This window comes from Enhydra lutris, unplaced genomic scaffold (assembly GCF_002288905.1).
Source record: "Enhydra lutris kenyoni isolate GAN:26980312 unplaced genomic scaffold, ASM228890v2 scaffoldscaffold26, whole genome shotgun sequence".
Classification (NCBI taxonomy): domain Eukaryota; kingdom Metazoa; phylum Chordata; class Mammalia; order Carnivora; family Mustelidae; genus Enhydra; species Enhydra lutris.
In genome coordinates, this window is record NW_019154110.1 from 27,199,789 (window position 1) to 27,222,823 (window position 23,035).

General features: G+C 56.4%; 3 protein-coding genes across 6 annotated transcripts; all 3 read left to right on the forward strand.

Moving 5' to 3' along the window:
* The first annotated feature begins 4,225 nt into the window (after positions 1-4,225).
* LOC111151541 (N-acetyl-alpha-glucosaminidase) lies at positions 4,226-11,437 on the forward strand. The gene is given in 7 exon segments (XM_022509603.1): positions 4,226-4,638; positions 6,322-6,469; positions 7,353-7,499; positions 7,685-7,770; positions 8,612-8,868; positions 9,935-10,929; positions 10,931-11,437. Coding segments are annotated over 7 exon segments (2,235 nt in total). The 5' UTR covers positions 4,226-4,252; the 3' UTR covers positions 11,147-11,437.
* Positions 11,438-11,507: 70 nt separating this feature from the next.
* On the forward strand, positions 11,508-14,134 carry LOC111151543 (hydroxysteroid 17-beta dehydrogenase 1). 2 transcript variants are annotated; one of them, XM_022509605.1, is made up of 6 exons: positions 11,508-12,002; positions 12,108-12,275; positions 12,406-12,585; positions 12,707-12,800; positions 13,263-13,440; positions 13,552-13,804. In XM_022509605.1, the coding sequence occupies exons 1-6, from the start codon at positions 11,906-11,908 to the stop codon at positions 13,774-13,776; spliced, it is 942 nt and encodes a 313-aa protein (XP_022365313.1). In that variant the 5' UTR covers positions 11,508-11,905; the 3' UTR covers positions 13,777-13,804. The 2 variants fall into 2 exon arrangements, with proteins under 2 accessions (XP_022365313.1, XP_022365312.1); XM_022509604.1 differs by having other exon boundaries at positions 12,406-12,800; positions 13,552-14,134.
* A 4,345-nt stretch (positions 14,135-18,479) lies between these two features.
* Positions 18,480-22,702, forward strand: LOC111151242 (Coenzyme A synthase). 3 transcript variants are annotated; one of them, XM_022509092.1, is made up of 10 exons: positions 18,480-18,572; positions 19,014-19,724; positions 20,353-20,567; positions 20,832-20,963; positions 21,095-21,284; positions 21,369-21,433; positions 21,620-21,704; positions 21,875-21,972; positions 22,063-22,209; positions 22,311-22,702. In XM_022509092.1, exons 2-10 carry the CDS (start codon positions 19,025-19,027, stop codon positions 22,359-22,361), a joined length of 1,683 nt encoding a protein of 560 aa, XP_022364800.1. In that variant the 5' UTR covers positions 18,480-18,572; positions 19,014-19,024; the 3' UTR covers positions 22,362-22,702. The 3 variants fall into 3 exon arrangements, with proteins under 3 accessions (XP_022364800.1, XP_022364799.1, XP_022364798.1); XM_022509091.1 differs by lacking the exon at positions 18,480-18,572 and adding an exon at positions 18,588-18,619; XM_022509090.1 differs by lacking the exon at positions 18,480-18,572 and having other exon boundaries at positions 18,620-19,724.
* Positions 22,703-23,035: the final 333 nt, after the last annotated feature.

The following is a 23,035-nucleotide window of genomic DNA, read 5'->3' on the forward strand; positions in this document are numbered from 1 at the left end:
TGAAATGTCTGGAATGGGGCAGATCCATAGAGACAGAGTAGACGGGCAACCGGATGGGGCTGGGGCCCAATTAAAATGACATCAGTGACTGCTAGTAGGTATAGGGTTTCTTTTGGGGAATGATGAAGTTATAAAATTAGATTATAGTGACAGTTGCACAACTCTGAATTCACTTAAAAAATTGCTGAATTGAACGTTTATTTTTTTTAAGATTTTTTATTTATTTGACAGCGCACAAGCAGCGGGAGCGGCAGACAGAGGGAGAAGGAGAAGCAGGCTCCCCACTGAGCAAGGAGTCTGATGTGGGACTCGATGTGGGCTCAATCCCAGAACCCTGGGATCATGACCTGAGCCAAAGAGAGACACTTTGACTGAGCCACCCAGGAGCTCCTGAATTGAGCATTTAAATTGGTAAACTTATGATGTGTATCAATAAAATGGGGCGGGGGTGAGAGACCTAGGGCTTCCATGGGGAGAAATACCTCCCTTGCCCACTGGAAAAGACCTGGGTTGGCAGGTCATTGCCTAAGCGGAACTTCTGGGATCTAGTGGCCTTGGACTGCCTCCAGCCCAGCCAGCTAAAGATGGGCTGGGCAGGAACAGAGCCATGGAAGTAGGGCTGGGGAGGAGTCCCAGGAGCCCTGGGGTATGGGCAGGGAGCAGGATGGAGCCATTGCTCCTATGTTTAAGGGGCACACCATGTATCCTGATCCCCTTCTTATGGAAGCCCTGCACCGCAGACCTCTGCTGAATGAGTGTGCTCCTGTCCGGGGAGTGCCCCACTTTGAGGTACTGGAACGAGCATGGGAGAGGGTGGCTTGGAGTTATAGGAGACAAGTCCATCAGCATTTTCAGGAACCCCCTCTCATCCTGTCCTTCACTGGGGGCCTGGGTAGGACTGCACCTCTTTCTGCTCCCAGGAGCCCTGGGTAGAAGGGGCATTCATTGGAGCTCTTCTCAGATCTCAGATTCTCAATGACCTGCCTGCTCTCCCAGCTCCCCGGCGGACCCAAGGCATGTCCTGGGTGTGGGCTGTCCCCTGGTGGTGAGACAAGGAAGGAGCCACACATTCCTCCTCACACACAAGGTGGTGGGATCCTACAGGCTGTGATGACAGGCAGAAAGGGGTAAGTGACCCTGAAGGTGTTCTGGGGTGTATAGGCAGAAGATCAGGCTGGCCAGGAACAAAAGAGGAGACAGGTGGAGAGCAGAGAGCCCAGCTCACTCGTTCCACACATGTTAACTGCAAAAGTGTCATGGTGAAATGATCAGACAGAACAAAAGTCTCTATTATAAAAGCCCTACTCCCACCCCAAAAGTCCCAGTGCCCCACCCAGGGCAACCACTGTTTTCGTGGCCCTTAAAAAAAAAAAAAAAAAGGCACAAATGGGAGTTTGCTATACCTACTAGTTTGGCCTTTAAGTACAAATATATAGGGGCACCTGGGTGGCTTAGATGTTTATTAAGTGTCTGCCTTCTGCTCAGGTCATGATCCCAGGGTCCTGGGATCAAGCCCTGTATCTGGCTCCCTGCTCTGCAGGAAGCTTGCTGCTTCCTCTCCCACTCCCCCTGCTTATGTTCTCTCTCTGTCAGGTAAATAAAATCTTAAAACAAAAATTTAAAAATATATAAATAAATGTATAATTTGCAGAACATTAACACCACACATTGTCCTCATCCCCCGACTTTTTTTTAAGCAAATGCTTGATACTTCATCCTGTTGATGTACCTTAATTTCTTCGATCAGCCCCCTACTGTCTGCAGAGAGTTCCTAGCCCGATGGGGAAGATGAGCAGAGACAGTGTGACTTGTCCGGAGTAATCCTCGAAGCTCCTGCCCAAGCATCCATGAGCTCAGGCCTTGAAGGCTCTACCAAACCCATCCTAATCTTTCGCTGCTGTAGGCAGCCCCCACCACTCTGGATGAAGCCAGATCCCACAGAAAGACCCCCTGAGCCTGACAACCTGCAGCCCAACTCCCCCAACCCTTGTGTGTCCTAAAATCCAGAAATGCTGGTCAAGTGGTCCTGGGAGGGAAATCTGACAAGTCTTACCTGGAGCAAAGAGCGTTTGGAGGGGAGAGTGGAGGGGAGTGGAGAGAAGCTGGGGGTGGGGGGGGATGGTATAGGCTATGGCCCCAGGAGGGCACAGCTCTCTGGGCTAGTCTTGGAGCTGCTCCCAGGGAAACGGTGGGAACCTTCTGGTACCAGAAACCAACAGGGAGCAGGAGCTGTTCACTGACCTGGGAACAAGGCAGGGGGCCTGCAGTTCCTGCCTGTGGCTGGGCAGGGGGCAGAGGAGCAGGGAAAAAGCTCTTTGGACTCCCATGTTCTCTTTTGGTTCAGGCTCTGGATTCTCTGCACTGGCAACTCTTCCTCTGACCCCTCCCCTTTCTCTCAGGAGTTCACTCAGGCCTAACGCTCTAGAAAAAGCTACATCTGCCTCCAAAAGGACTCAGAATCCTCTTAGGAAGTGTGGTCCTCCCAAAGGACCCACCACTTCCGGTCACTACACAGCTCCACCCAACCCCACCCGGCCCAGCAGGCAGCCTGAAAAGTTGCATCATTTGGGAGCAGTGGCAAGAACGGTGGGAATTAGGAGGTCCAGGTTCTAGTCCTAAACATGTTCTCCTACTGGTTACTGATCTCGTCCACATCACTTCCTTTCTCTGGCCATCAGTTTCCCAGGAGGTACAATGAAGATAAGGGGTCCACCTGTCCTTCTCTGCTACCCTTTAAGGATCAAACGGAGAGCCTTTAACCCACCCCCCCGCCCGTTGCCCCACCCCCCTGCCCTGTCCCACCATGGTCAGTCCAGATTCACATGACCCATCTCCTTCCACTTCCTGATCTTTTAGTTCCTCAAATCTGCCCAGCTCTTTCTTTACCCTTCTCTAGTTTTTTTTTTTTAATATTTTATTTATTTATTTGACAGAGAGAGATCACAAGTAGGCAGAGAGGCAGGCAGAGAGAGGGAGAAAGCAGGCTCCCCACTGAGCAGGGATCCTGATGTGGGACTCGATTCCAGGACCCTGAGACCATGACCTGAGCTGAAGGCAGAGGCTTAACTCACTGAGCCACCCAGGCGCCCCCCTAGTCTTCATACATACATTTTCTCTGCCGGGAATGTTCTCTCCTCCCTCTTTTCCTAGTCAACCCAATTTAATTCATATTAAATGTTGCTTCCTTTTGGAAGTGTTAGGCCAGGTACCTATTGTGTTTCTTCACAGCATCACAACTTTATTTATGTTACAGTGGCCAGTGTCCAGGGCAAAGAATTGCAAAAAGAGTAGAGGAACAAGCAGGACAGAGCTTGTCTATTCTCCCAGGGAGGAGAGGGGCCAGACATCCCAGAGAAGTCACCTGAGTTTCTGACAGGCTGGATCTTTTAAGGGGTTTTGAAGGATTTGGGAGGGTTGCAACACTTGGCTAGGTAGAGCAGGAGATGGCAGGTTCTCTGAGGGGCTCTGTCCCAGGCTCATCTGGGATATGGGTAGAGAATATGCTCCGTAGTTGGGGTCTACTTTCCGAAGATGGAGAGCACAGAGAAAAACAGAGAGGCAAGTGGACACCTGTGAGTTTTGTCTGTTAGCTTTGCTGGGGTGGGTGGGTGGACGGACTTTGAATAGATTCTTTTCAATTCTTTTTAGGAGTAAATGAATTTATTTAGAGCACTTGAGCGGGAAGGGGGAGGGGGGCAGAGGGAGAAGGAGAGAGAAGCTCAAGCAGACTCCCTGCTGAACCCGGTGGGGGGCCAGATCCCACAACCCTGAGATCATGACCTGAGCCAAAATTAAAGAGTCAGAAGCTTAAAGGACTGAGCCACCCAGGCGTCCGGATTCCTTTCAATATATGTAGGTATTTAGTTTCTAGGTTTTTCCTAGAGGAGAGTGCCTGTGTCTGGCACAAAATAAAACTCCAAATAAAAATCTGTTGGGCAGTTGCTGGATGGAAGACAGTGTGAAAGCTCTTCAGGTACAACCGTACCTGAAGACGCTTCTGAAGGGCACCGGGTCACAGCCTGGGCTTTTGATGACACGGGTCACGCGCCCCCACACCACGAGCCGTCAGGAGACACCCCTGGGACTCGGATCCGGGACCCGGAAGCGCGGTCTCTCCCCGCCAGGCTGGGGCGCTACCTTCTGCGCCACGTGGTCTGAGACCTGCAGCTGATTGGGCGCGGGCCGTCCCGCCCCCTAGCCAAGTCGCAATTGATGCCTCGCGGGCCCTGGGCCAGCCCGAGACCGCAGGACCATGGAGGCAGCAGCTGTCGCCGCGGTCCTGGGCTTCCTGGTCCTGGCCGCCGTGGGCGGCTCGGCCGGGGACGAGGCCCGGGAGGCGGCGGCCGTGCGGGAGCTGCTGGCCCGGCTGCTGGGGCCCGGGCCCGCGGCCGCCTTCTCGGTGTCGGTGCAGCGCGCCCTGGCGTCCGAGTCCGGCCTGGACACCTACCGCTTGAGCGGCGGCGGCGCCGGGGCGCGGGTGCGGGTGCTCGGCTCCACCGGCGTGGCCGCCGCCGCGGGGCTGCACCGCTACCTGCGCGATTTCTGCGGCTGCCACGTGGCCTGGTCCGGCTCTCAGCTGCGCCTGCCGGAGCCGCTGCCCGCCGTGCCGGAGGAGCTGACCGAGGCCACGCCCAACAGGTACGCGGCGCGCCTGCCCGCCGGGTCCCACACCGCCCCCCCCGCACGCCCCCACGCCCGGCGGCCGCCTGCACCTGCACCTGCCTCCCACCTCCCGCCGCGGGGCGCCCTCCTCGCAGAGGCCCGGCCGCGCCCCGCGCTAGATACGGCACCGAGACTGATCCTAGCGCCGGCCGTAGGGTCGCTCTGCCTCTAAAAGCCGAGTGTCCTTGAATAAGTCACTTAGCCTCTCAGAGCCTCAGCTGGCTCATCTGAAAAATGGAAACAGTGACATCTATCGCGCAGTGTTGGTCGTGAGGATCTGCCCCGTGACGGGCGTAGAATTTGTGGTGCACAATTAGTGGCCAGAAAATGCTATTCCTTTCCTTCCACCTTCTCTTGGAAGATGCTTACCGAGGAATGACACCCACCGCCTCACAGCCTCCATGCTGGTGCTTGTCCCACTGCAGAGAGGTGCTCACACTTCTGTCTCCACATTAAACAGTGGGGAGGGGACCCCCCCCCCCCTTCCAGGACAGGGACCAGCGTTGCCGTGGAGCACTTAACCACTGTGCTGACGGGGGCTCTGGAAGAGTTGACAGGAGAGGCAGTGCGCTATCCCGGACTCCTGCCTGGCTGCGGCTAGGGGCACCTCAGAACAACTGGGTGGCCGGGACCCTGAATGGGAGGGCGTCAGGCCCCTCATAAGAAGGTTCTTGGCATTTGGGGAGAAAGGTTCAAGAACAAGCCGTTTAGAGAAGGGACAAAGATTTATGAAGTCTAGAAGTCAGAAAGGTGCTACTTCACAAAGGAGCCATCTCTCCTCCCAGATGAAGCGTTTTTTGTTTCTCAAATTAGCTATCCATGTAGAAAGAGGCTTACTTTTTAACTTTGGGTGTTTTAAAGATTTTATTTATTTGAGAGAGTGACTTGAGTGAGTGTGAGCAAGGGGGCGGGGCAGAGGGAGAGGGAGAATCAGTTCCCCCCACTGAGCAGAGAGCCCAACATGAGGCTCCATCCCAGGACCCTGAGATCATGACCTGAGCTGAAGACAGATGGTTAGCTGACTGAGCCACCCAGTCACCCCTAACTTTGGGTTTAACCTTTGCTTGGGTGGTTAATTTTTCCATTATTTTAGGGGCGCCTGGATGGCTCAGTGGGTTAGAGCCTCTGCCTTTGGCTCAGGTCATGATACCAGGGTCCTGGGATGGAGCCCTGCATCATCAGGCTCTCTGCTCAGCAGGAGACTTGCATCCCCCTCTCTCCGCCTGCCTCCTCTGCCTACTTGTGATCTCTGTCTGTCAAATAAATAAATAAAATCTTTTAAAAAATGTTTTTTCCATTGTTTTAAGGTTGTGTTTCGGGCTGTGGAATTACCCATGGGGAGCAATTTTAAGAATGTCCAACTTTTGCAGCTTTTACTACTGGAGGGAGTGGGGCGTTGTAGTTTTCCAGAATGGCTTTACTTTGGTCACCTTGTCTCCCAAGCCTCCCTTCCCTCCTGCCTCAGTACTGAGTCTCAGCGCCACCCGGGGTGGGTCCTGGAGTGAAGCAGTGGACGGCCACAACTCCTCCCGTCTGGGCTCTATCTGGGGTGGGGGGGCTTGTTCCCAGGGCAAGGGACCCTCAGAGTTTGGGGACTCTCTGCCCTCAGGGTCATGCTGCAGCTCAAACCCACCCTGTCCCCCCCCACCTCCCCGGCAGGTACCGCTATTACCAGAATGTGTGCACGCACAGCTACTCCTTCGTGTGGTGGGACTGGGCCCGCTGGGAGTGGGAGCTGGACTGGATGGCACTGAATGGCATCAACCTGGCACTGGCCTGGAGCGGCCAGGAGGCCATCTGGCAGCGGGTGTGTGTCCCCCTCCCTTCTGTGTCCCTGCCTCCCCACAGCTCAGGGTCTGAGACACAGAATAAAGACTTTAGAGGTGTTCATGACGTGCATGATGGCCCGAGCTGTCCAGAAGCAGGCTTCCATTGCTGAGCTGAACACAGAGGAGCACTTGCTCAGGGCTGGACCCCAGCACCCCACTAGAAACGCTAAGGAGTCGGGCTTCCCTCTCTCCCCATCCCCACAGCTGGTGAGGCCGCTGCTTCCATGGGTTCTGTCTCATTGGCAGCCTTGATCTGCCTCATCATCTTTATCCTTATTCATGGCCCCAGTGCAGGCTGTTGCCCCCTCTCCCTGGACGACCCCCACCCCCAACCCTGCAAGAGCCTCTGAACAGGACTCCTGGCTCTTAAGTTCCACCAGTGTCCTTTCTGAGATGCAAATCTGGGAGAGACCTGCTCCTGTCAACACATGTAGGCGCTCCCCTCCGTTGCAGGCATCCCCCTGGCCTGGGGGCTTCCGTGCCAGGGCCCTGAGGGCTCTGGCTGCTGGCGGTGGGGGCGGGGAGGGTTGGTGGGTTCTTTAGTCTCCCTGCAGAGCTGGCCTCACCCGTCATTCTGGCCTGCCTCGCTCTGTGAAGCCTTCTAAGACCCCTTTCCCGTTTTGGGGAGAGCCCCTTTGTGCCTCACCTCACTCTTGCAGCAAAACTGACCGATAAGTCAACTCCCCTGTTCACAGGTCTATTTCTCCTGGACTGTGGGCTCCTGGCAAGGGTCACGTTTTGTCTTAGTAACTCTAGGGCTCAGCCCAGAGAAGAGATGAGTGAGTGTTGAGTGCATGAATTACTGAGCGGAGATTAATGTATTCTCATGTGTTTATGTGCGGGGCTTGCCCTCCTCCTCAGGTGTACCTGGCCTTGGGCCTGACCCAGTCGGAGATTGATGAGTACTTCACTGGCCCTGCCTTCCTGGCCTGGGAGCGCATGGGCAACCTGCACACGTGGGGTGGCCCCCTGCCCCACTCCTGGCACCTCAAACAGCTGTACCTGCAGGTAAAAGGACGGGGAAGGAAAGGAGGCAGCATTGGACAGTGCCACGTAGTCCTGGGCCGAGGGGGGTGGGTATTTGGCCAGCCTTGGGGCTCTTAACTAGGCCTTGGGGACTCAGTGCGCCCTGGGGGAGTGAGGGCCTCCGCCTCAAGGCCATGCCCATCGCCTCCCCCCTCTGTTCCCTCCAGCATCGGATCCTGGACCGCATGCGCTCCTTTGGCATGATCCCGGTGTTACCTGCCTTTGCAGGTCACGTCCCCAAGGCTCTCACCAGGTAACGTCCCCCCCTCACCCCACCCCGCCCTCGGACTTGGCTTGAGAGGGAATTTATTTTTTCCTGCAAAACGTGATTTGAAGAAAAACTGAAGCTCTGGATGTGGGCCTGGGCTTGATTTCTGGCCTTCCTCTCTTGTGGCTGGGAAAAGTCTCTGAGGCCCAGCTGAGACCCCCCTCCTTCAGGTAGCCTTGCTGGGGCCCCCAGCCTTGTTAGCACCTCCTCCGCGCCCATGAACACCCGCTTCCCACCATTGTCGCAGGGCTTAGTGCACTGCTGCTGGCCTGGCTGGCCACCCCCTCACCTCCCGGCTGGGTAGCAAGAGCCTCATTCTTACATTCAGCAAGTGCTTGTCAGACGAGGCTCTGTGCTGGGTCATGGGGATGCAGCACTGAAGGTGCAGTGAGTTCCACCCCTGCTGTGGGAGAGGTTGGCAGGGGCATGCAGTATAGTGATAGGGGCAGGAATATATATGGGTCCACTTCTCTGTTTAGGCCCCTTCTGCCTGGGGAAGAGGGGCAGCCAGGCCTCAGAGCAGAGGCAGCACTGGGCCAAGCATTGAAAAATGAGTGTTGCTTGTTCAGCTGGTGGGAGGGGGAGAGAGAACAGAAGCTTTACAGATGAGATGAAATTCAAAGGATGTTGAGAAGTAACCAGCTACATAAGCAGGGAGGGAGGAGGAAAGGATTCCAGCCACGGGACACAGTCTGTGCAAAGGCACGGGAGCACGAGAGACTGGGATGTGTTCCAGGAACTGCAGATAAGCCAGGGAGGCAGCTGGTGAAATGTGTATCAGCCTCCAGTAAATGTTTGGATTGCCCCCTGCTCCCTCTCCCACCAGGGTGTTCCCTCAGATCAACGTCACCCAGCTGGGCAGCTGGGGACACTTCAACTGCTCCTATTCCTGCTCCTTCCTCTTGGCTCCAGAAGACCCTCTCTTCCCTGTCATTGGGAGCCTCTTCCTGCGGGAGCTGACCAAGGAGTTTGGCACGGATCACATTTATGGGGCCGACACTTTCAACGAGATGCTGCCCCCCTCCTCGGAGCCCTCCTACCTTGCCGCAGCCACAGCCTCTGTCTACCAGGCCATGATCACAGGTTCGGTGCCAGGGAGAGCCGGGAAGGCGAGCCCCCCACCCCCAACCTTCAGGGACATGGGTGTGACAGAAGTCAGTGGGGTGGGAAAAAAGACAGCACTTGACCGTTTACCAAGCACTTGTACACATACACTGTCTCAGTTAACCATACTGTGGGTGGGAGATGAGCTCTGGAGCCAGACAGCCTGCTCGAACCTTGGCCTGTGTGACTTACAACAAGTTATCTCCCACCCAGTGCCTCAGTGGCTTCATCTGTAAAATGGGGCTGCCTCGTAAGCAGAATGATGCCTGGCCCAGAGTAAAGTGCCATTAAGTGCTGGCTATTGCAAATATTTCATTTGGCCTCTGCCTCCGAGCTGAGGTCGGTAATGTGGGCCAGAGGTTAGGGGATGTGTTCAAAGCCGGTGGGTACCCTTCCTGGTCCTCCAGGAACCCTCCTCCAGGAACCCAGTGCTCTGTCCTGCCACTTACAGGGTGGGGCAGAGAGGGGTCAGGTCAGCAGTGGCTGGGTGAGGAGGCCTCCGTGTCAGCCAGGAAGGGAGCCCATTGGCTCAGGCTGCCTTGAGAGCACTGTGATCCAGGCCCCATGGCCTCAGCCTCGTCCCAGAGCCTGTCGGGTCTGCACATTCTCCTGAATTGGAGTGACTCGGGTTTGGGCCCAGGCACCTGTTTTAACCAGCCTTCTGGGTAATTTTTTTTTTTTAAGATTATTTATTTATTTATTTGACAGAGAGAGATCACAAGTAGGCAGAGAGGCAGGCAGAGAGAGAGGGAGAAGCAGGCTCCCCGCTGAGCAGAGAGCCCGATGCGATGTGGGGCTGATGGAGGGCTCCATCCCAGGACCCTGAAATCAGGACCTGAGCTGAAGGCAGAGGCTTAACCCACCGAGCCACCCAGGCGCCCCCTTCTGGTAATTTTGATGCTTCATAAAGCTTGCCAACTGTGATAGAGTCATTTAACTTCTCTGAACCTCGGTCTCTTCATCTGTAGTACGAGGTGAACGGCCCCCTACCCTCTTGCCTCTCATCAGTCCTCTCTCTGTCTCCCTGCCTCTGCCCCAACCACAGTGGACCCTGACGCCGTGTGGCTGCTCCAAGGCTGGCTCTTCCAGCACCAGCCCCAGTTCTGGGGACCCGCCCAGGTGAGAGCCGTGCTGGGGGCCGTACCCCGTGGCCGCCTCTTGGTTCTGGACCTGTTTGCCGAGAGCCAGCCCGTGTACCTCCGCACGGCCTCCTTCCACGGCCAGCCCTTTATCTGGTGCATGCTGCATAACTTTGGGGGTAACCACGGTCTGTTTGGGGCCCTGGAGGCCGTGAACCAGGGCCCTGCCGCGGCCCGCCTCTTCCCCAATTCCACTATGGTAGGTACGGGCATGGCCCCGGAGGGCATCGGCCAGAACGAAGTGGTCTATGCCCTCATGGCAGAGCTGGGCTGGCGGAAGGACCCAGTGGCTGATTTGGAGGCCTGGGTGACCAGCTTTGCGGCACGTCGGTATGGAGTCGACAGCAAGGAGACAGAGGTCGCCTGGAGACTGCTTCTTGGGAGTGTTTACAGCTGTTCTGGTGAGGCCTGCACTGGGCACAATCGCAGCCCCCTGGTCAGGAGGCCGTCCCTGCAGATGGTCACCACCGTCTGGTACAACCGATCGGCCGTGTTCGAGGCCTGGCGGCTGCTGCTCACAGCCGCACCCACCCTAGCCAAGAGCCCCACCTTCCGCTACGACCTGCTGGACGTGACTCGCCAGGCGGTCCAGGAGCTGGTCAGCCTGTACTACACGGAGGCAAAGACTGCCTACCTGAACAAGGAGCTGGTGCCCCTAATGAGGGCGGCCGGCATCCTGGTCTACGAGCTTCTGCCGGCCCTGGATGGAGTGCTGGCTAGTGACAGCCGCTTCCTGCTGGGCACGTGGCTGGAGCAGGCCCGCGCGGTCGCCGTCAGCGAGACCGAGGCCCGTTTCTATGAGCAGGACGGCCGCTACCAGCTGACCCTTTGGGGGCCCGAGGGCAACATCCTAGACTACGCCAACAAGCAGCTGGCGGGGCTGGTGGCTGGCTACTACGCCCCCCCGCTGGGAGCTCTTCATGCAGATGCTGGTTGAGAGCCTGGTCCAAGGCCGTCCCTTCCAGCAGCACCAGTTCGAAGAGAAAGCCTTCCAGCTGGAGCAGACCTTTGTCTTCAGCACACAGAGGTATCCCAGCCAGCCCCAAGGTGACACTGTGGACCTGGCCAAGAAGCTCTTCCTCAAATATTACCCCCGGTTGGTGGCTGGGAACTTGTGACAGATGAGCCACCCTTGGGTGGTGGTCTTTCCTGAATTCCAGGCCTGGGCAGGCTCCCAGGGCCTGGAGCTAGACGAGCAGGTCCCCAGGCCCCGGCAAAAGAACTCAAGACCTGCCAGAGGATCAGGAATGGGAAGTTGGGGGTGGGGGTGGTGAGCTGCCCTCCTCCTCCTCTCCAAAGTTGGGATCAAAGTACTCTTTTAATACAACTTAATAAACCGGTGAGTCCCCTGGGCTTCTCAGAATGTCACTACCATGATGCCTGGGAGGACTTGGGCTATAGGATGGACACTGGCGTGAGGCTCTTTCTCCCTGCCCGCTTGCTTCAGCCTCCCCATTTCTGATACTAACACCCGACCTTGGAACCGGGAATGCCCTCCCAAAACGTTTACTTTCACACCCCCCGCAGCCAACTTTGGAACCCGTAATTGTCTCTATGGGACAGAGGCACACCCAGGGGAAGATGTGCCCAGGGCACTCAGTGCCCACATCTCCTAGTCGCAAAGCTTTGCCTTGCTTCTGACCAGCCACCCAAGAACGGGTATTCCCAGCAGGGGCGTCATCTCCACCTTGACCGGGAGCAGGACAAGGAGAGCAGGCCCCATACCCGAAGGAGGGCTCAGCCTTGAGATTAGGTTGGAGACACAACAAGGGGTGGGGACCCCGAGGGCGGGGGCGGGGCGGAGCAGGTTAGATTAAAGAGCTCAGAGACCCGAGTCTTGAGCGGTGCAGTCCCGGACCTCTCCTCACTGTCTCCCCATGGACCGCACCGTGGTGCTCATCACTGGCTGTTCCTCCGGCATCGGCCTGCACCTGGCCCTGCGTTTGGCGTCCGACCCCTCCCGGAGCTTCAAAGGTAGTTGAGAGGCTGGGATGGAGAGAAAGGAGCAGCCCCGGGTCCAAGGGGACCACGTAGCGGTAAGCAGGGAATTCAGATCCTCGTCTTCTTCCGAACCTCCAGTGTATGCCACGCTGCGGGACCTGAGGGCGCAGGACCCGCTGTGGGAGGCAGCCCGGTCCCGAGGGTGCCCTCCTGGCTCCCTGGAGACGTTGCAGCTGGACGTGAGGGACGCGGATTCTGTGGCCGCTGCCCGGGCACGCGTGACCGAGGGCCGCGTGGACGTGCTGGGTGAGCCTCCCCGCAACACGCGTGCAGAAGCCTCCCCGGCACTGTGTCCAAACCAAAATGTCCTGAGGCCCAGGGACCTGCTGGGTCGGAGGACAGAGAGGCAGGCAGGGTCCGACTTCTCTCTCCTCAGTGTGTAATGCGGGGCGGGGTCTGCTCGGGCCGCTGGAGGCGCATACGGCCGGCGCAGTGGGGTCCGTGCTGGACGTGAACGTGGCTGGGACGGTGCGGACACTGCAGGCCTTCCTGCCCGACATGAAGCGCCGCCGCTCGGGACGCGTGCTGGTGACCGGGAGCATGGGCGGCTTGATGGGTGCGTGGATGGGGCGGGGCCAGCGGGAGGGGCGGGATCTGGTAGCAGTGCCTCCGGCTGCCTGGGGCTCCCGGTGGCGACCCTCCCAGACGCGCCTCCGAAGCCTCTTCTCCCCTCGAAGGGCTGCCGTTCAACGCGGTTTACTGCGCCAGCAAGTTCGCGATCGAAGGTCTGTGCGAGAGTCTGGCGGTTCTCCTGCCTCCCTTCGGGGTCCAGTGAGTCAGCGCCCCGCCCCGGGGACCCCTGTCCCCTGACTTTGGGAACTCCAGCCCCCTGTCCTGTTGGAGCCTCTCTCAGGCGTTTTCCCTGGCCCCTCCCCACTTCGGGTCACAATTATCGTGTGCCAGGGCACTTGCCATTCCTTACCGCGCCTCTGCTGCCATCCAGCTGGGAAGCTGAAGAGGTTAGGTGACTGGCTCAAGGTCACACACTAAGGGAGCTTGCCAGGTTGGAATTCCAATGCAAATCTCCCTCACACCCCCTAAATGGCTGTGGGAGGCGGGGAGGCAGGGGTGCTTTTCGGGCTGTAAGCCGCTTTTCAAAGGCTCTGGTTACCTCGGCGGAGCCGGCGCCCGGGCATAGACCCACATCTCGCCGGTCCTGCCCTGCCCGGCGACAGGGCTGGGGTCCGGCCTTCTGGCTGCGCCCCCCTCCCACTCGCCGCTTTGGGCCCGCAGCGTGAGCCTCATCGAGTGCGGCCCGGTGCGCACCGCCTTCCTGGAGAAGCTGGAGGGCGTCGCGGGCGGGGTGCTGGACGGCGCGGACGCCGAGACCCGCCACCTCTTCTCCCGCTACCAGCGCCATCTGGAGCGGATCTTCCGCGAGGCGGCGCAGGACCCGGAAGAGGTGACCGAGGTAGGGGTCGGGCGCTGTCCCGGGAGCAGGGACGGCGCGCGGCGGCGGTGTGTGTGGGGGGGGGGGGGGAGGGGGCAGCTCCCGCCAGCGCGCCTCCTCCCGCCGCCGCAGGTCTTCCTCGCCGCGCTGCGCGCCCCGCGCCCCGCGCTGCGCTACTTCAGCACCGAGAGCTTCCTGCCCCTGGCGCACCTGCGTCTGGCCGACCCCAGCGGCTGCAGCTACGTCGCCGCCATGCACCGCGCGGTGTTCGCCGACGAGCCCGCGGAGGAGCCGACCGACGCTGCCCCAGGCGGCCCCGAGCTCCGCGCTCCTCCCGCCGCCGCCGCCCCGCAATAAAGGCTTGGTCCGCCGCTGTCTGCCGCTCTCTCCTTTGTGCCCCAGGGATGCGCGGTTCTGCGGGACGGCGCCAGGCTGCCGGCTGCACTGCTCCGGTGGGACAAGTGGCGCGTGCCTCGGGTGGGCGATCTGGAAAGATCGTGGTTAGCCCGGGTTATAGCTGTGCGGAAACCGAGGCCCAGAAAGAGGAAGAGGCTAGCCCTCGGAAGGGCAGGGCGGCTAGTGGTCCCTGGATTCCCACGGGGTGTCTGCAGCAGGTGTTAGGTGGACCGGGGAAGGGCGAGAGCCAGGTTGTGACTTGCCCCCACCCCCAGTCATGGGAAATCAGGCAAGGGCCTTAACCTTTCTCTGACTGTTCTCTTACCTGTAAAATGGGTATAAGACCTATGTCATGGAGTGTATGGGGGATTAATTGAGGTACTGTCTGAAAGTGTTGGGATGGAGATTTGTTGATGTTGTTTTAAGATTTTATTTATTGGGAACGCCTGAGTGTCTCAGTCAAGAGTCTGCCTTCGGCTCAGGTCATGATCCCAAGGTCCTGGGACGAAGCCCTGCATCCAGCAGGGAGCCTGCTTCTCCCTCTGCTGCTCCCCCTGCTTGTGCTCTCTCTCTCTCACTCTGTATTAAATAAATAAAATCTTTTTTTTTAAAGGTTTTATTTATTTGTCAGAGAGAGAGAGAGAGCGTGCGCACAAGCAGGGAGAGCAGCAGAGGGAGAGGGAGAAACAGGCTACCCCACAAGCAGGGAGCCCAACACTGGGCTCGATCCCAGGGCTCCACTACCCCAGCCTAACACAGGTGCCAACTGAGCCACCTGAACGCCCCTGGGACAGAGGTCTTAATAGCAGGCCCTGATATTATTTCTACTACTAGTGGTGTTACTATGTAATTGTGTTCCTATATGGAAGCTAGATATGTAAAGAAGAAACAAAGCTAAGTGAGTCAAAAGGACACAGCTCCATTCGTCCTCCTCCTGCCCAGGCCCTTGACAAAACTCAGCTGGACGGATGCCCACCAGCCCAGAGGCTGCCACTCACCAGGAGGTTCAGCTGAAGCTCCAGCCAGGTTGGTGCCTGATGGACTATCCTTCCTGCAGGCAGAGGAAGGGCAGGGGTGCCCAGAAGATGGGACCAGGGAAGGGACTAGGAGATGGGGAGGGAAATGACCATTTGGAGAGGGCAGGGACCTGGCTGCAGAGAACTTGGAAAGCTGGAATAGAGAGGAAACTGCTGGGGTTTTGTGTGGAACCTGAGGGGGGCCGGAAGGAGTCACCCCATCTTGGCCTGCTGCGACTTCCAGGTAGTGGTCTTGCTGGGCCGTTGGGCTGCTGGCTGCTTCTGCTCCTGGGACAGGGGACCTCAGCCGGCTCATCCCTACCTATCCCCCTGCCTCGCCGGCCCAGATGGTTCCGCTGTCCCTTCAGGATCCAGAAAGGCCACAGAAGGGGAAAGGACCATGTGGCATGAATCTCTGGGACATAGGACCTGCTCTCAGAGCCCAGCTCCTGTCCCCCAAGCTGTTCTTTTTTTTTTTTTCTTTTTTTAAAAGATTTTACTTATTTATTTGACAGAGATCACAAGTAGGCAGAGAGGCAGGCAGAGAGAGGGGGGGAAGCAGGCTCCCTGCTGAGCAGAAAGCCCGATGCAGGGCTCGATCCCAGGACCTTGAGATCATGACCTGAGCCGAAGGCAGAGGCTTTAACCCACTGAGCCACCCAGGTGCCCCCTGACCTTACTTCTCACCATTTCCCATCATCTGATTCAGCCCTGCTGGCTTTCTGCCCCAGAACCTTTGAACTGGCTGTTTCTCTGTCTGGTTCACTTTCCCTAATTCTTCTCTTCCTTTAGGTCTTTGCTGTTTCCCTGGACAACCTTATCTAAAATAGCATTCCCTTCCCTCCGCTGTAGTCCCCTTACTTTGTTTTATTTTCCTTCGTAGCACTTACCATCACTAGATGGTACTAGATTTACTTACTGACTGGCTGACTTTATTGTTACACATTTATTTATAACTTTCACCACCATATCCCAAAACACGCAGGAATCTAAGCTCTAGGGCAGCCCTTTTGTTTTGCTCACTGGTTGATCCCTTGTACCTAGAACCATCCCTGAACATGGGAGACACTAAATTCATATTTACTGAATAAAAATGACTCTTGGTTCACACTCTGGGCCGCTCCCTGGATGAAACCTGAAACTGGTCCTTGTACACAGAGGGCAAGAGAGGATGGAAGAAAGAAGCAGACGATTCCAGAGTGGTAGGTGGTGGGTTTAATAAGCAAGCGGACTGACATAGGAGACTCGTCCTGGGCAGCTGCAAGACAAGCGGATCTCTGCACTCGTCCACTGGAATCTTAAAAGCTTATATGGAAGCCTTCCATAGGTTCAGTCACATGCAATGTCCAGATGGTCTCAACAACATTGCTCTCTCAAGGCTTCCGCTGTGGGGATATTCTGACAGAGGAGGGGTCAAGGAATTTATAATTGCCTACATCCAGCTTGAGAGTCAACTGGCAGCCATGTTTTCTTGATGATCTCTTCCAGCAGTGATTCTGCGTGGGAGTGTGCTCCGATGTTTCAAGGTACTCCCTGAGAGTCTGCAGTTTGATTCTTTTTTTTTTTTTTTTTTTTTGGCAGTTTGATTCTTTATTTTGGGTTCTCTTTTTATTTTTTTTAACTTAAAAAAATATTTTATTTATTTATTTGACAGAGATCACAAGTAGGCAGGGAGGCAGGCAGAGAGAGAGGAAGGGAAGCAGGCTCCCTGCCAAGCAGAGAGCCCAACTCAGGGCTTGATCCCAGGACCCCGAGACCATGACCTGAGCTGAAGGCAGGGGCTTTAACCCACTGAGCCACCCAGGCGCCCCTGGGTTCTCTTTTTAAAAATCCAACCTAAGGGGGCGCCTGGGTGGCTCAGTGGGTTAAGCGTCTGCCTTCAATTCAAGTCATGATCCCAGGATTCTGGGATCGAGCCCCCATTAGGCTCCCTGCTCTCGGGGAGCCTGCTTTTCCCTCTCCCTCTACCTTCTGCTCCCCCTGCTTATGCTTTCTGTCAAATAAATAAATAAAATCTAAAAGAAAAAATCCAATCTAAGGTGTCTCCTGCTAGAAGGCTGGGCTCAGTGCCTTTGTGACTCTTCCAATCCTTGACTCCAGGGGCAGAGCCAGGCTCTGTGGGGCCAAAGGCTTATACACCTTTGGGACACCTCTTTATTTTATTTACTTTTTAAGATTTTATTTTTTTATTATATTCAGTTAGCCAACATACTAAGTTGTTTGTTAGTTGTTAGTTGTTTACTTTTGTTTCTTTTTCATCATTAGTTTTTGATGTAGTGTTCAACAATTCATTATGTGCTCATCACAACACATTAAGATTTTATTTTTAAGTACTCTATACCTGATGTGGGGCTTGAACTTACAACCGTGAGATCAAGTGTTGCATGCTCTACGGACTGAGCCAGCCAGGCACCCCTTGGGACACCTTTTTAAGGTGTCTGGGTGGCTCAGTCAATTAAGCATCTGCCTTCAGCTCAAGTCATGATCCTGGGGTTCTGGGATAGAACCCCATGTCTGGTTCCCTGCTCAGTGGGGGCCTTGCTTCTCCCATTCCCTCTGCCCTTCCCCCTTGCTTGTGCTGGCTCTCTGTCTGCCTCTCTCAAATAAATAAATAAAATCTTTTTTAAAAAAATCATTTTTACTTTTTTTTTTTTTAAGAATTTTATTCACTTATTTGACAGAGAGACAGCAAGAGAGGGAATACAAGTAGGGAGAGTGGGAGAGGGAAAAGCAGGCTTCTTGCTGTGCAGGGAGCTCAATGCTGTGCTGGATCCCAGGACACTGGGATCATGACTCCAGCTGAAGGCATACGCTTAACAACTGAGCCACCCAGGAGCCCTAAATAAATAAAATCTTTAAAAAAATACAAAATGAACCCACATAATTATGAAAACAAGCATTGTTTAGTTTGGGAAAATAAACGATAGCACATTACTGGAATCTTGGAAATTGGGTTTCCCTCCCTTTTGAGATCTTTGTGGACACTTTATCTGAAATACCTCCTGATGGCATCCTAGCTTCCTCTCCCCGTGCAGACTACCGGTTCCAACCTTTCGGGCCCCATTAGCTTCACAGTAAACCCTTGCCACTAGGTCTCCCTCCCTCCTCCCCTTTTCTCCCGTCTGGAGACCATCCTCTGGCAACCCTACTGAGCTGCCAGGCAGAGCTCTCCTCCTCTCTCTCTCAAACTGTTTCTGGGTGGTGTGGAGAGCTCCGGAGCCACAAGACCTTCCTTATAATGTTCCTGGAACACAGAGGGCTTCAATTTCCCCAGCTGTGAAATGGGGACTCCCGACAGAGTGGTCCTTCCACAGGAGGATCCTCAGACTGGGAGGGCGCCAGGAGGGCTGCGGGGACTCTGAGTCCTGACTTCAGTGCCACCCTGTGACTCCCATCTCTGTAATTTATTAACAGGAAAGCCAGGTGTTAGTTCTGCCTTTACCGCTGTCTCCTGGGTAACCTGGCCGAAGCCATTCTCTTCTCTTAATGTCTGAAGAGCATACACAAAACCCTTTCAGGACCGCCTAGCCCTCCACGGTCCAGACCCCTGCGGCCGGAATCTGGAAATAACGCTCCACCCGCCTACCCAACCCCCGAGTCCGACCCCGCCCCCTCGGCAGGGCTCTCCCAACGCCATACAAAGTCTCGCGAGATCCCGAACAGAGCAGACACTTTGGCCTTTCTGCCGTTCCGTAGCTCGGACACGGAGCTGCTGAACCAGTATTTCCGGGTCGCATCCAGGTGAGCCTCCGCGGCGGCGCTCGCGGAACCTAAGCCCAGAGGTCTCAGTAAGTAGGGGACCGACCCGAGCCTGAGCGTTTTCCTCTAGTCCCCTCCCTCGAGTCTCTGAAGACCCGGGTACAGCGTGGCAGGAGGGCCCGGGATTTCTGGATCCCCAGACCTATGACTCAGGGGCTCTTGTCCAGCCTAGTTTCCCTGCCCAGGATTTCGATTCAGTTCAGCGACTTCACCGCTGCGTTTGAGAAATGTGGAAAGAGCGTCTTAGCACATAGACCCGAGGCGCCATGTACCAGGCCCCGCGCCTTCCCCCGGTCTCCTCTGGATCAGCACAGAACCCCGTCCCTGCGCCAGGTCCCCTCCCTTGGGTCCAAGGCCCCACTTTTCAGCCTCAGCCACATAACCTCTCGGTCACCCACGCCTCGTCTCCCTGGCTGTCCGCAGGCCTGGGCAGCATGGCCGTATTCCGGTCGGGCCTCCTGGTGCTGACGACGCCCTTGGCCTCCCTGGCCCCTCGCCTGGCCCCCATCCTGACCTCGGCGGCCCGGCTGGTGAATCACACGCTCTATGTACACCTGCAGCCGGGCATGAGTCTGGGGGCCCCAGCTCAGCCCCAATCCAGCCTCGTGCAGGCCACGTTTGAGGTCTTGGATTTCATCACACACCTCTACGCTGGCGCCGACGTCCACAGGCACCTGGACGTCAGAGTCCTGCTGACCAATATCAGAGCCAAGAGCGCCTTTCTCCCTCCCCTGTCCGGTTCAGTTCAGAACCTGGCCCACCCACCGGAAGTGGTGCTGACTGACTTCCAGACCCTGGACGGAAGCCAGTACAACCCAGTCAAGCAACAGCTAGAGCGTTATGCCACCAGCTGCTATAGTTGTTGTCCCCAACTGGCTTCAGTGCTGCTATACCCCGATTATGGACCCGGAGAGCTGCCTGTGGAGTCCCTGGATGTCCCCTTACCCTCCACCATCAGGCCAGCCTCCCCCGTGGCCAGGTCTCCAAAGCAGCCAGTGCGTGGCTACCACCGTGGGGCTGTGGGTGGCACATTTGACCGCCTGCACAATGCTCACAAGGTGTTGCTCAGCGTCGCGTGCATCCTGGCCCAGGAGCAGCTTGTGGTGGGAGTAGCAGACAAAGACCTGTTGAAGAGTGAGTGAGACGGACCCTGGAATAGAGCAGGGGAAGGCCCTCAGAACTCCTTAACCTTGCCCCCAGTTCATGATTGAGGAACAGGGGGGCCCTCCTTTACTTCCCACCCTTCCCAGATGTCCCAGTGACTGGCACTCAGTTGGTGCTAAGGAAATTATGTTAAATGAGTAAGTGCAGCTTTCTCAGTGTGTGGTCTAGTCACCATTCAAATCAGAAATCCCCCAAATGTGGAGCCAAGGAGTCTTCACTTTTAAGAAGTTCTCTGGGTGATGAACCCTACAGATGGAGACCCTTGCAATAAATGGATGAGTGGGTTGTAGGTAGTTGTGCCAGAGACACAGTAAGAGGGGACTTGTGGTTGGGTGGGTCTTGGAATTCTCCATCTGACTCTGATGCTGGCACTGCTGGTTCTCTGGGAACAGGCCGGTGCCTGCCATGACTATTGTGCTTGGCGGCTGCCCCCTCTTGGTAGCTCCCCTGACACAGACCACTTCCCAGCTTAGCCCTTTCTTCCTGTCACCCACCCCTATCTGGAGATTGGATGCTTAGGGACAGTCTTCCCCAAACTTGCTTATACTTTTCCTCCCCAATAAAAAGATCTCCCTGTTCTTTTGGGCTCCTTCCCCAGGCAAGTTGCTCCCTGAGCTGCTCCAACCCTATGCAGAGCGTGTGGAACATCTGAGTGAGTTCCTGGTGGACATCAAGCCCTCCTTGACTTTTGATATCATCCCCCTGCTGGACCCCTATGGGCCCGCTGGCTCTGACCCCTCCTTGGAGTTCCTGGTGGTCAGCGAGGAGACCTATCGTGGGGGGATGGCCGTCAACCGCTTCCGCCTTGAGAATGTAACCCCTGGGAGACACTGGCAGAGGGAGTGGATGGGGATGGGGAAGGCCACGTGGGGGACTGCTGGAAGTACCACAACCCTAGAGGAGGGAAGAGAGGGTTTAGGGTGGTGAGGAAGAGGCAAGAAGGAACCGGTTCCCAGCTTGCCCTTGGACGCAGGCTCTACCTCTGGAATATGTAGGGGAGGATACGGGGGGTGGGGGACAGCTCAATTGTCACTGTCCTGTCCCTCCTTCCCTCTCCTCATCCCTCTTTTACTACAGAACCTGGAGGAGCTTGCCTTATACCAGATCCAGTTGCTGAAGGACCAAAGCCACAAGGAAAATGAAGAAGATAAAGTCAGCTCCTCTAGCTTCCGCCATCGAATGCTGGGAAACCTGCTTCGGCCTCCATATGTATGCCTGCCCTCCCACTCTCTCCCCTCCTGGGTGGGCTGGAAATGCTGGAGAGTAAAGTCTGAAGAATTCAGTCCCAAGGATGAGTCTGAAGATCCTAGTAACTGGGGTTCCCTCTCCTCCACCTCCAGAAGAGGCCAGAGCTCCCCACACAACTCTACGTGATTGGGCTGACGGGCATCAGTGGCTCCGGGAAGAGCTCAGTAGCTCAGCGGCTTAAGGGCCTGGGGGCATATGTCATCGACAGTGACCAGCTGGGCCATCGGGCCTATGCCCCAGGTGGTCCTGCCTACCAGCCTGTTGTGGAGGCCTTTGGAACAGGTAATACCTGGGGAGGGCTGCAGGTGGCCCGAAGGGAGAAGTCGGCCTGGCCTCCTTGCCCAGTCCCGTGTCTCTGTTGTCCAGATATTCTCCATAAAGATGGCATTATCAACAGGAAGGTCCTAGGCAGCCGGGTGTTTGGGAACAAGGTAAACATACGCCTCTTCAAGGGTTTCTCAGCTACTACTAGACACAGAGGTTGGGACCCAGTGGACCTCTCTGCTCTGGTCCAGAGTGCCACTTTCCACTCATCTGTTCCCAGTCACCTCCTCCCTCGGGCTGGCTCCATCACTGAGGGAAGGTAAACCGTCTACTTCTTCTGTTCTCCTCCTCAGAAGCAGCTGAAGATACTCACGGATATCATGTGGCCAGTTATCGCAAAGCTGGCGCGAGAGGAGATAGAGCACGCTATGGCTGAGGGTGAGTGGGAGGGATAAGGGGAGCAGCCAAGGGGGACATCAAGCCAGTTCTCCTCCTGGGAGCTTCCCCACCCCAAGGCAGACCCTCCACTTTCCTTGGGACTAGGCCTCACTGGCTCTCTGTTGATAAGTGGCAGTATGCTGCCACCGGTGACTGGGGTCTCCCCACAGGAAAGCACGTGTGTGTGATCGATGCTGCTATGCTGCTTGAAGCCGGCTGGCAGGACATGGTGCATGAGGTGTGGACCGTTGTCATTCCCGAGACTGAGGTATCCGGACCCCGTCTCCCAGCCTGTCCCCACTGCAGACTGCAGCCTGCTCTGAGCCAGTGGGCTGACTTATGCCTTGTCTGTGTCAAGGCCATACGACGCATTGTGGAGAGGGATGGCCTAAGTGAGGCTGCAGCTCAAAGCCGGTTGCAGAGCCAGATGAGTGGGCAGCAGCTCGTGGACCAGAGCCACGTGGTGCTGAGCACCTTATGGGAACCGCATGTCACCCAACGCCAGGTTGGTGCTGAGGGAAGGGCTGGGTTGTGGGGAAATGGTCTCCGCTGGGTGCCTGCCTGACCCTGTCCTCTCTTCCTCCAAACTTTCTGGCCTGCTCAAAGGTGGAGAAAGCCTGGGCCCTCCTGCAGAAGCGCATCCCCCAGACGTTGTGAGGCCCGTGGCTGACATTGAGTTCTCTGTGGGCCAGAGTGGCCCTTGGAGCTGCCCAGAGATTCAGTGGTGAGGAGGAATGGGGGCCTCCGTGCTCATCCTGGTTGGGCCTAGAGGGCTCTGAGCCAAACTGGGGAGCGCAGGGCCGGGCCTGGTGGACATGCAGAGCCTTATGCAGCTTGCTGGCTGGCCTTTGGCCATCACTGAGGTTGTGGCACTTGGGGAAGCAGGCCTCTCTGGCATTCTGTGCCTACTCTTGCCCACAGCGCATGGTATCTACGGCCGACTGTAGCCAGGGCAAACACTGGAACTTGTAACAGAATTAAAGATGAATGTTGCCGGATGCTGCCTGTATGGTGTCTGCTTCCTGCCCCGATGCCTCTGGGTATTTTGGGGAGCCTTGAGCTGGAACCTGGGAGTGCAGTGGTTAAGAGCTTGGCTTTTGAAGCTAGCCAGGCAGAGGTCAGCCTTGGTTCTATCACTGATAGCTTTCTGCTTTGCAAGAAGCTACAGACTTTCGAGGTTCCTCGGTTTCCCTGTCTGTAAAGTAGCATAACTTGGCTAACAGATTCTCTGACAGTGTTTCTTCCACTGGTCTCCTGCCAGATGCCTGGCTGGTTTTTGAAAACGGGACGTTAAGAACCCGGCGGGGTGTCTGCCCTCACGGGACTGGACC

Coding starts and splice junctions, on each gene's coding strand:
- LOC111151242 (XM_022509090.1), top strand. CDS start 18,857: ATGTACCAGGCCCCGCGCCTTCCCCCGGTCTCCTCTGGATCAGCACAG. Junction 21,705..21,874: donor AGAGCACGCTATGGCTGAGG/GTGAGTGGGAGG, acceptor GTCTCCCCACAG/GAAAGCACGTGTGTGTGATC. Junction 21,973..22,062: donor TTGTCATTCCCGAGACTGAG/GTATCCGGACCC, acceptor GTCTGTGTCAAG/GCCATACGACGCATTGTGGA.
- LOC111151543 (XM_022509604.1), top strand. CDS start 11,906: ATGGACCGCACCGTGGTGCTCATCACTGGCTGTTCCTCCGGCATCGGC. Junction 12,276..12,405: donor GGGCCGCGTGGACGTGCTGG/GTGAGCCTCCCC, acceptor CTCTCTCCTCAG/TGTGTAATGCGGGGCGGGGT. Junction 13,441..13,551: donor ACCCGGAAGAGGTGACCGAG/GTAGGGGTCGGG, acceptor CCGCCGCCGCAG/GTCTTCCTCGCCGCGCTGCG.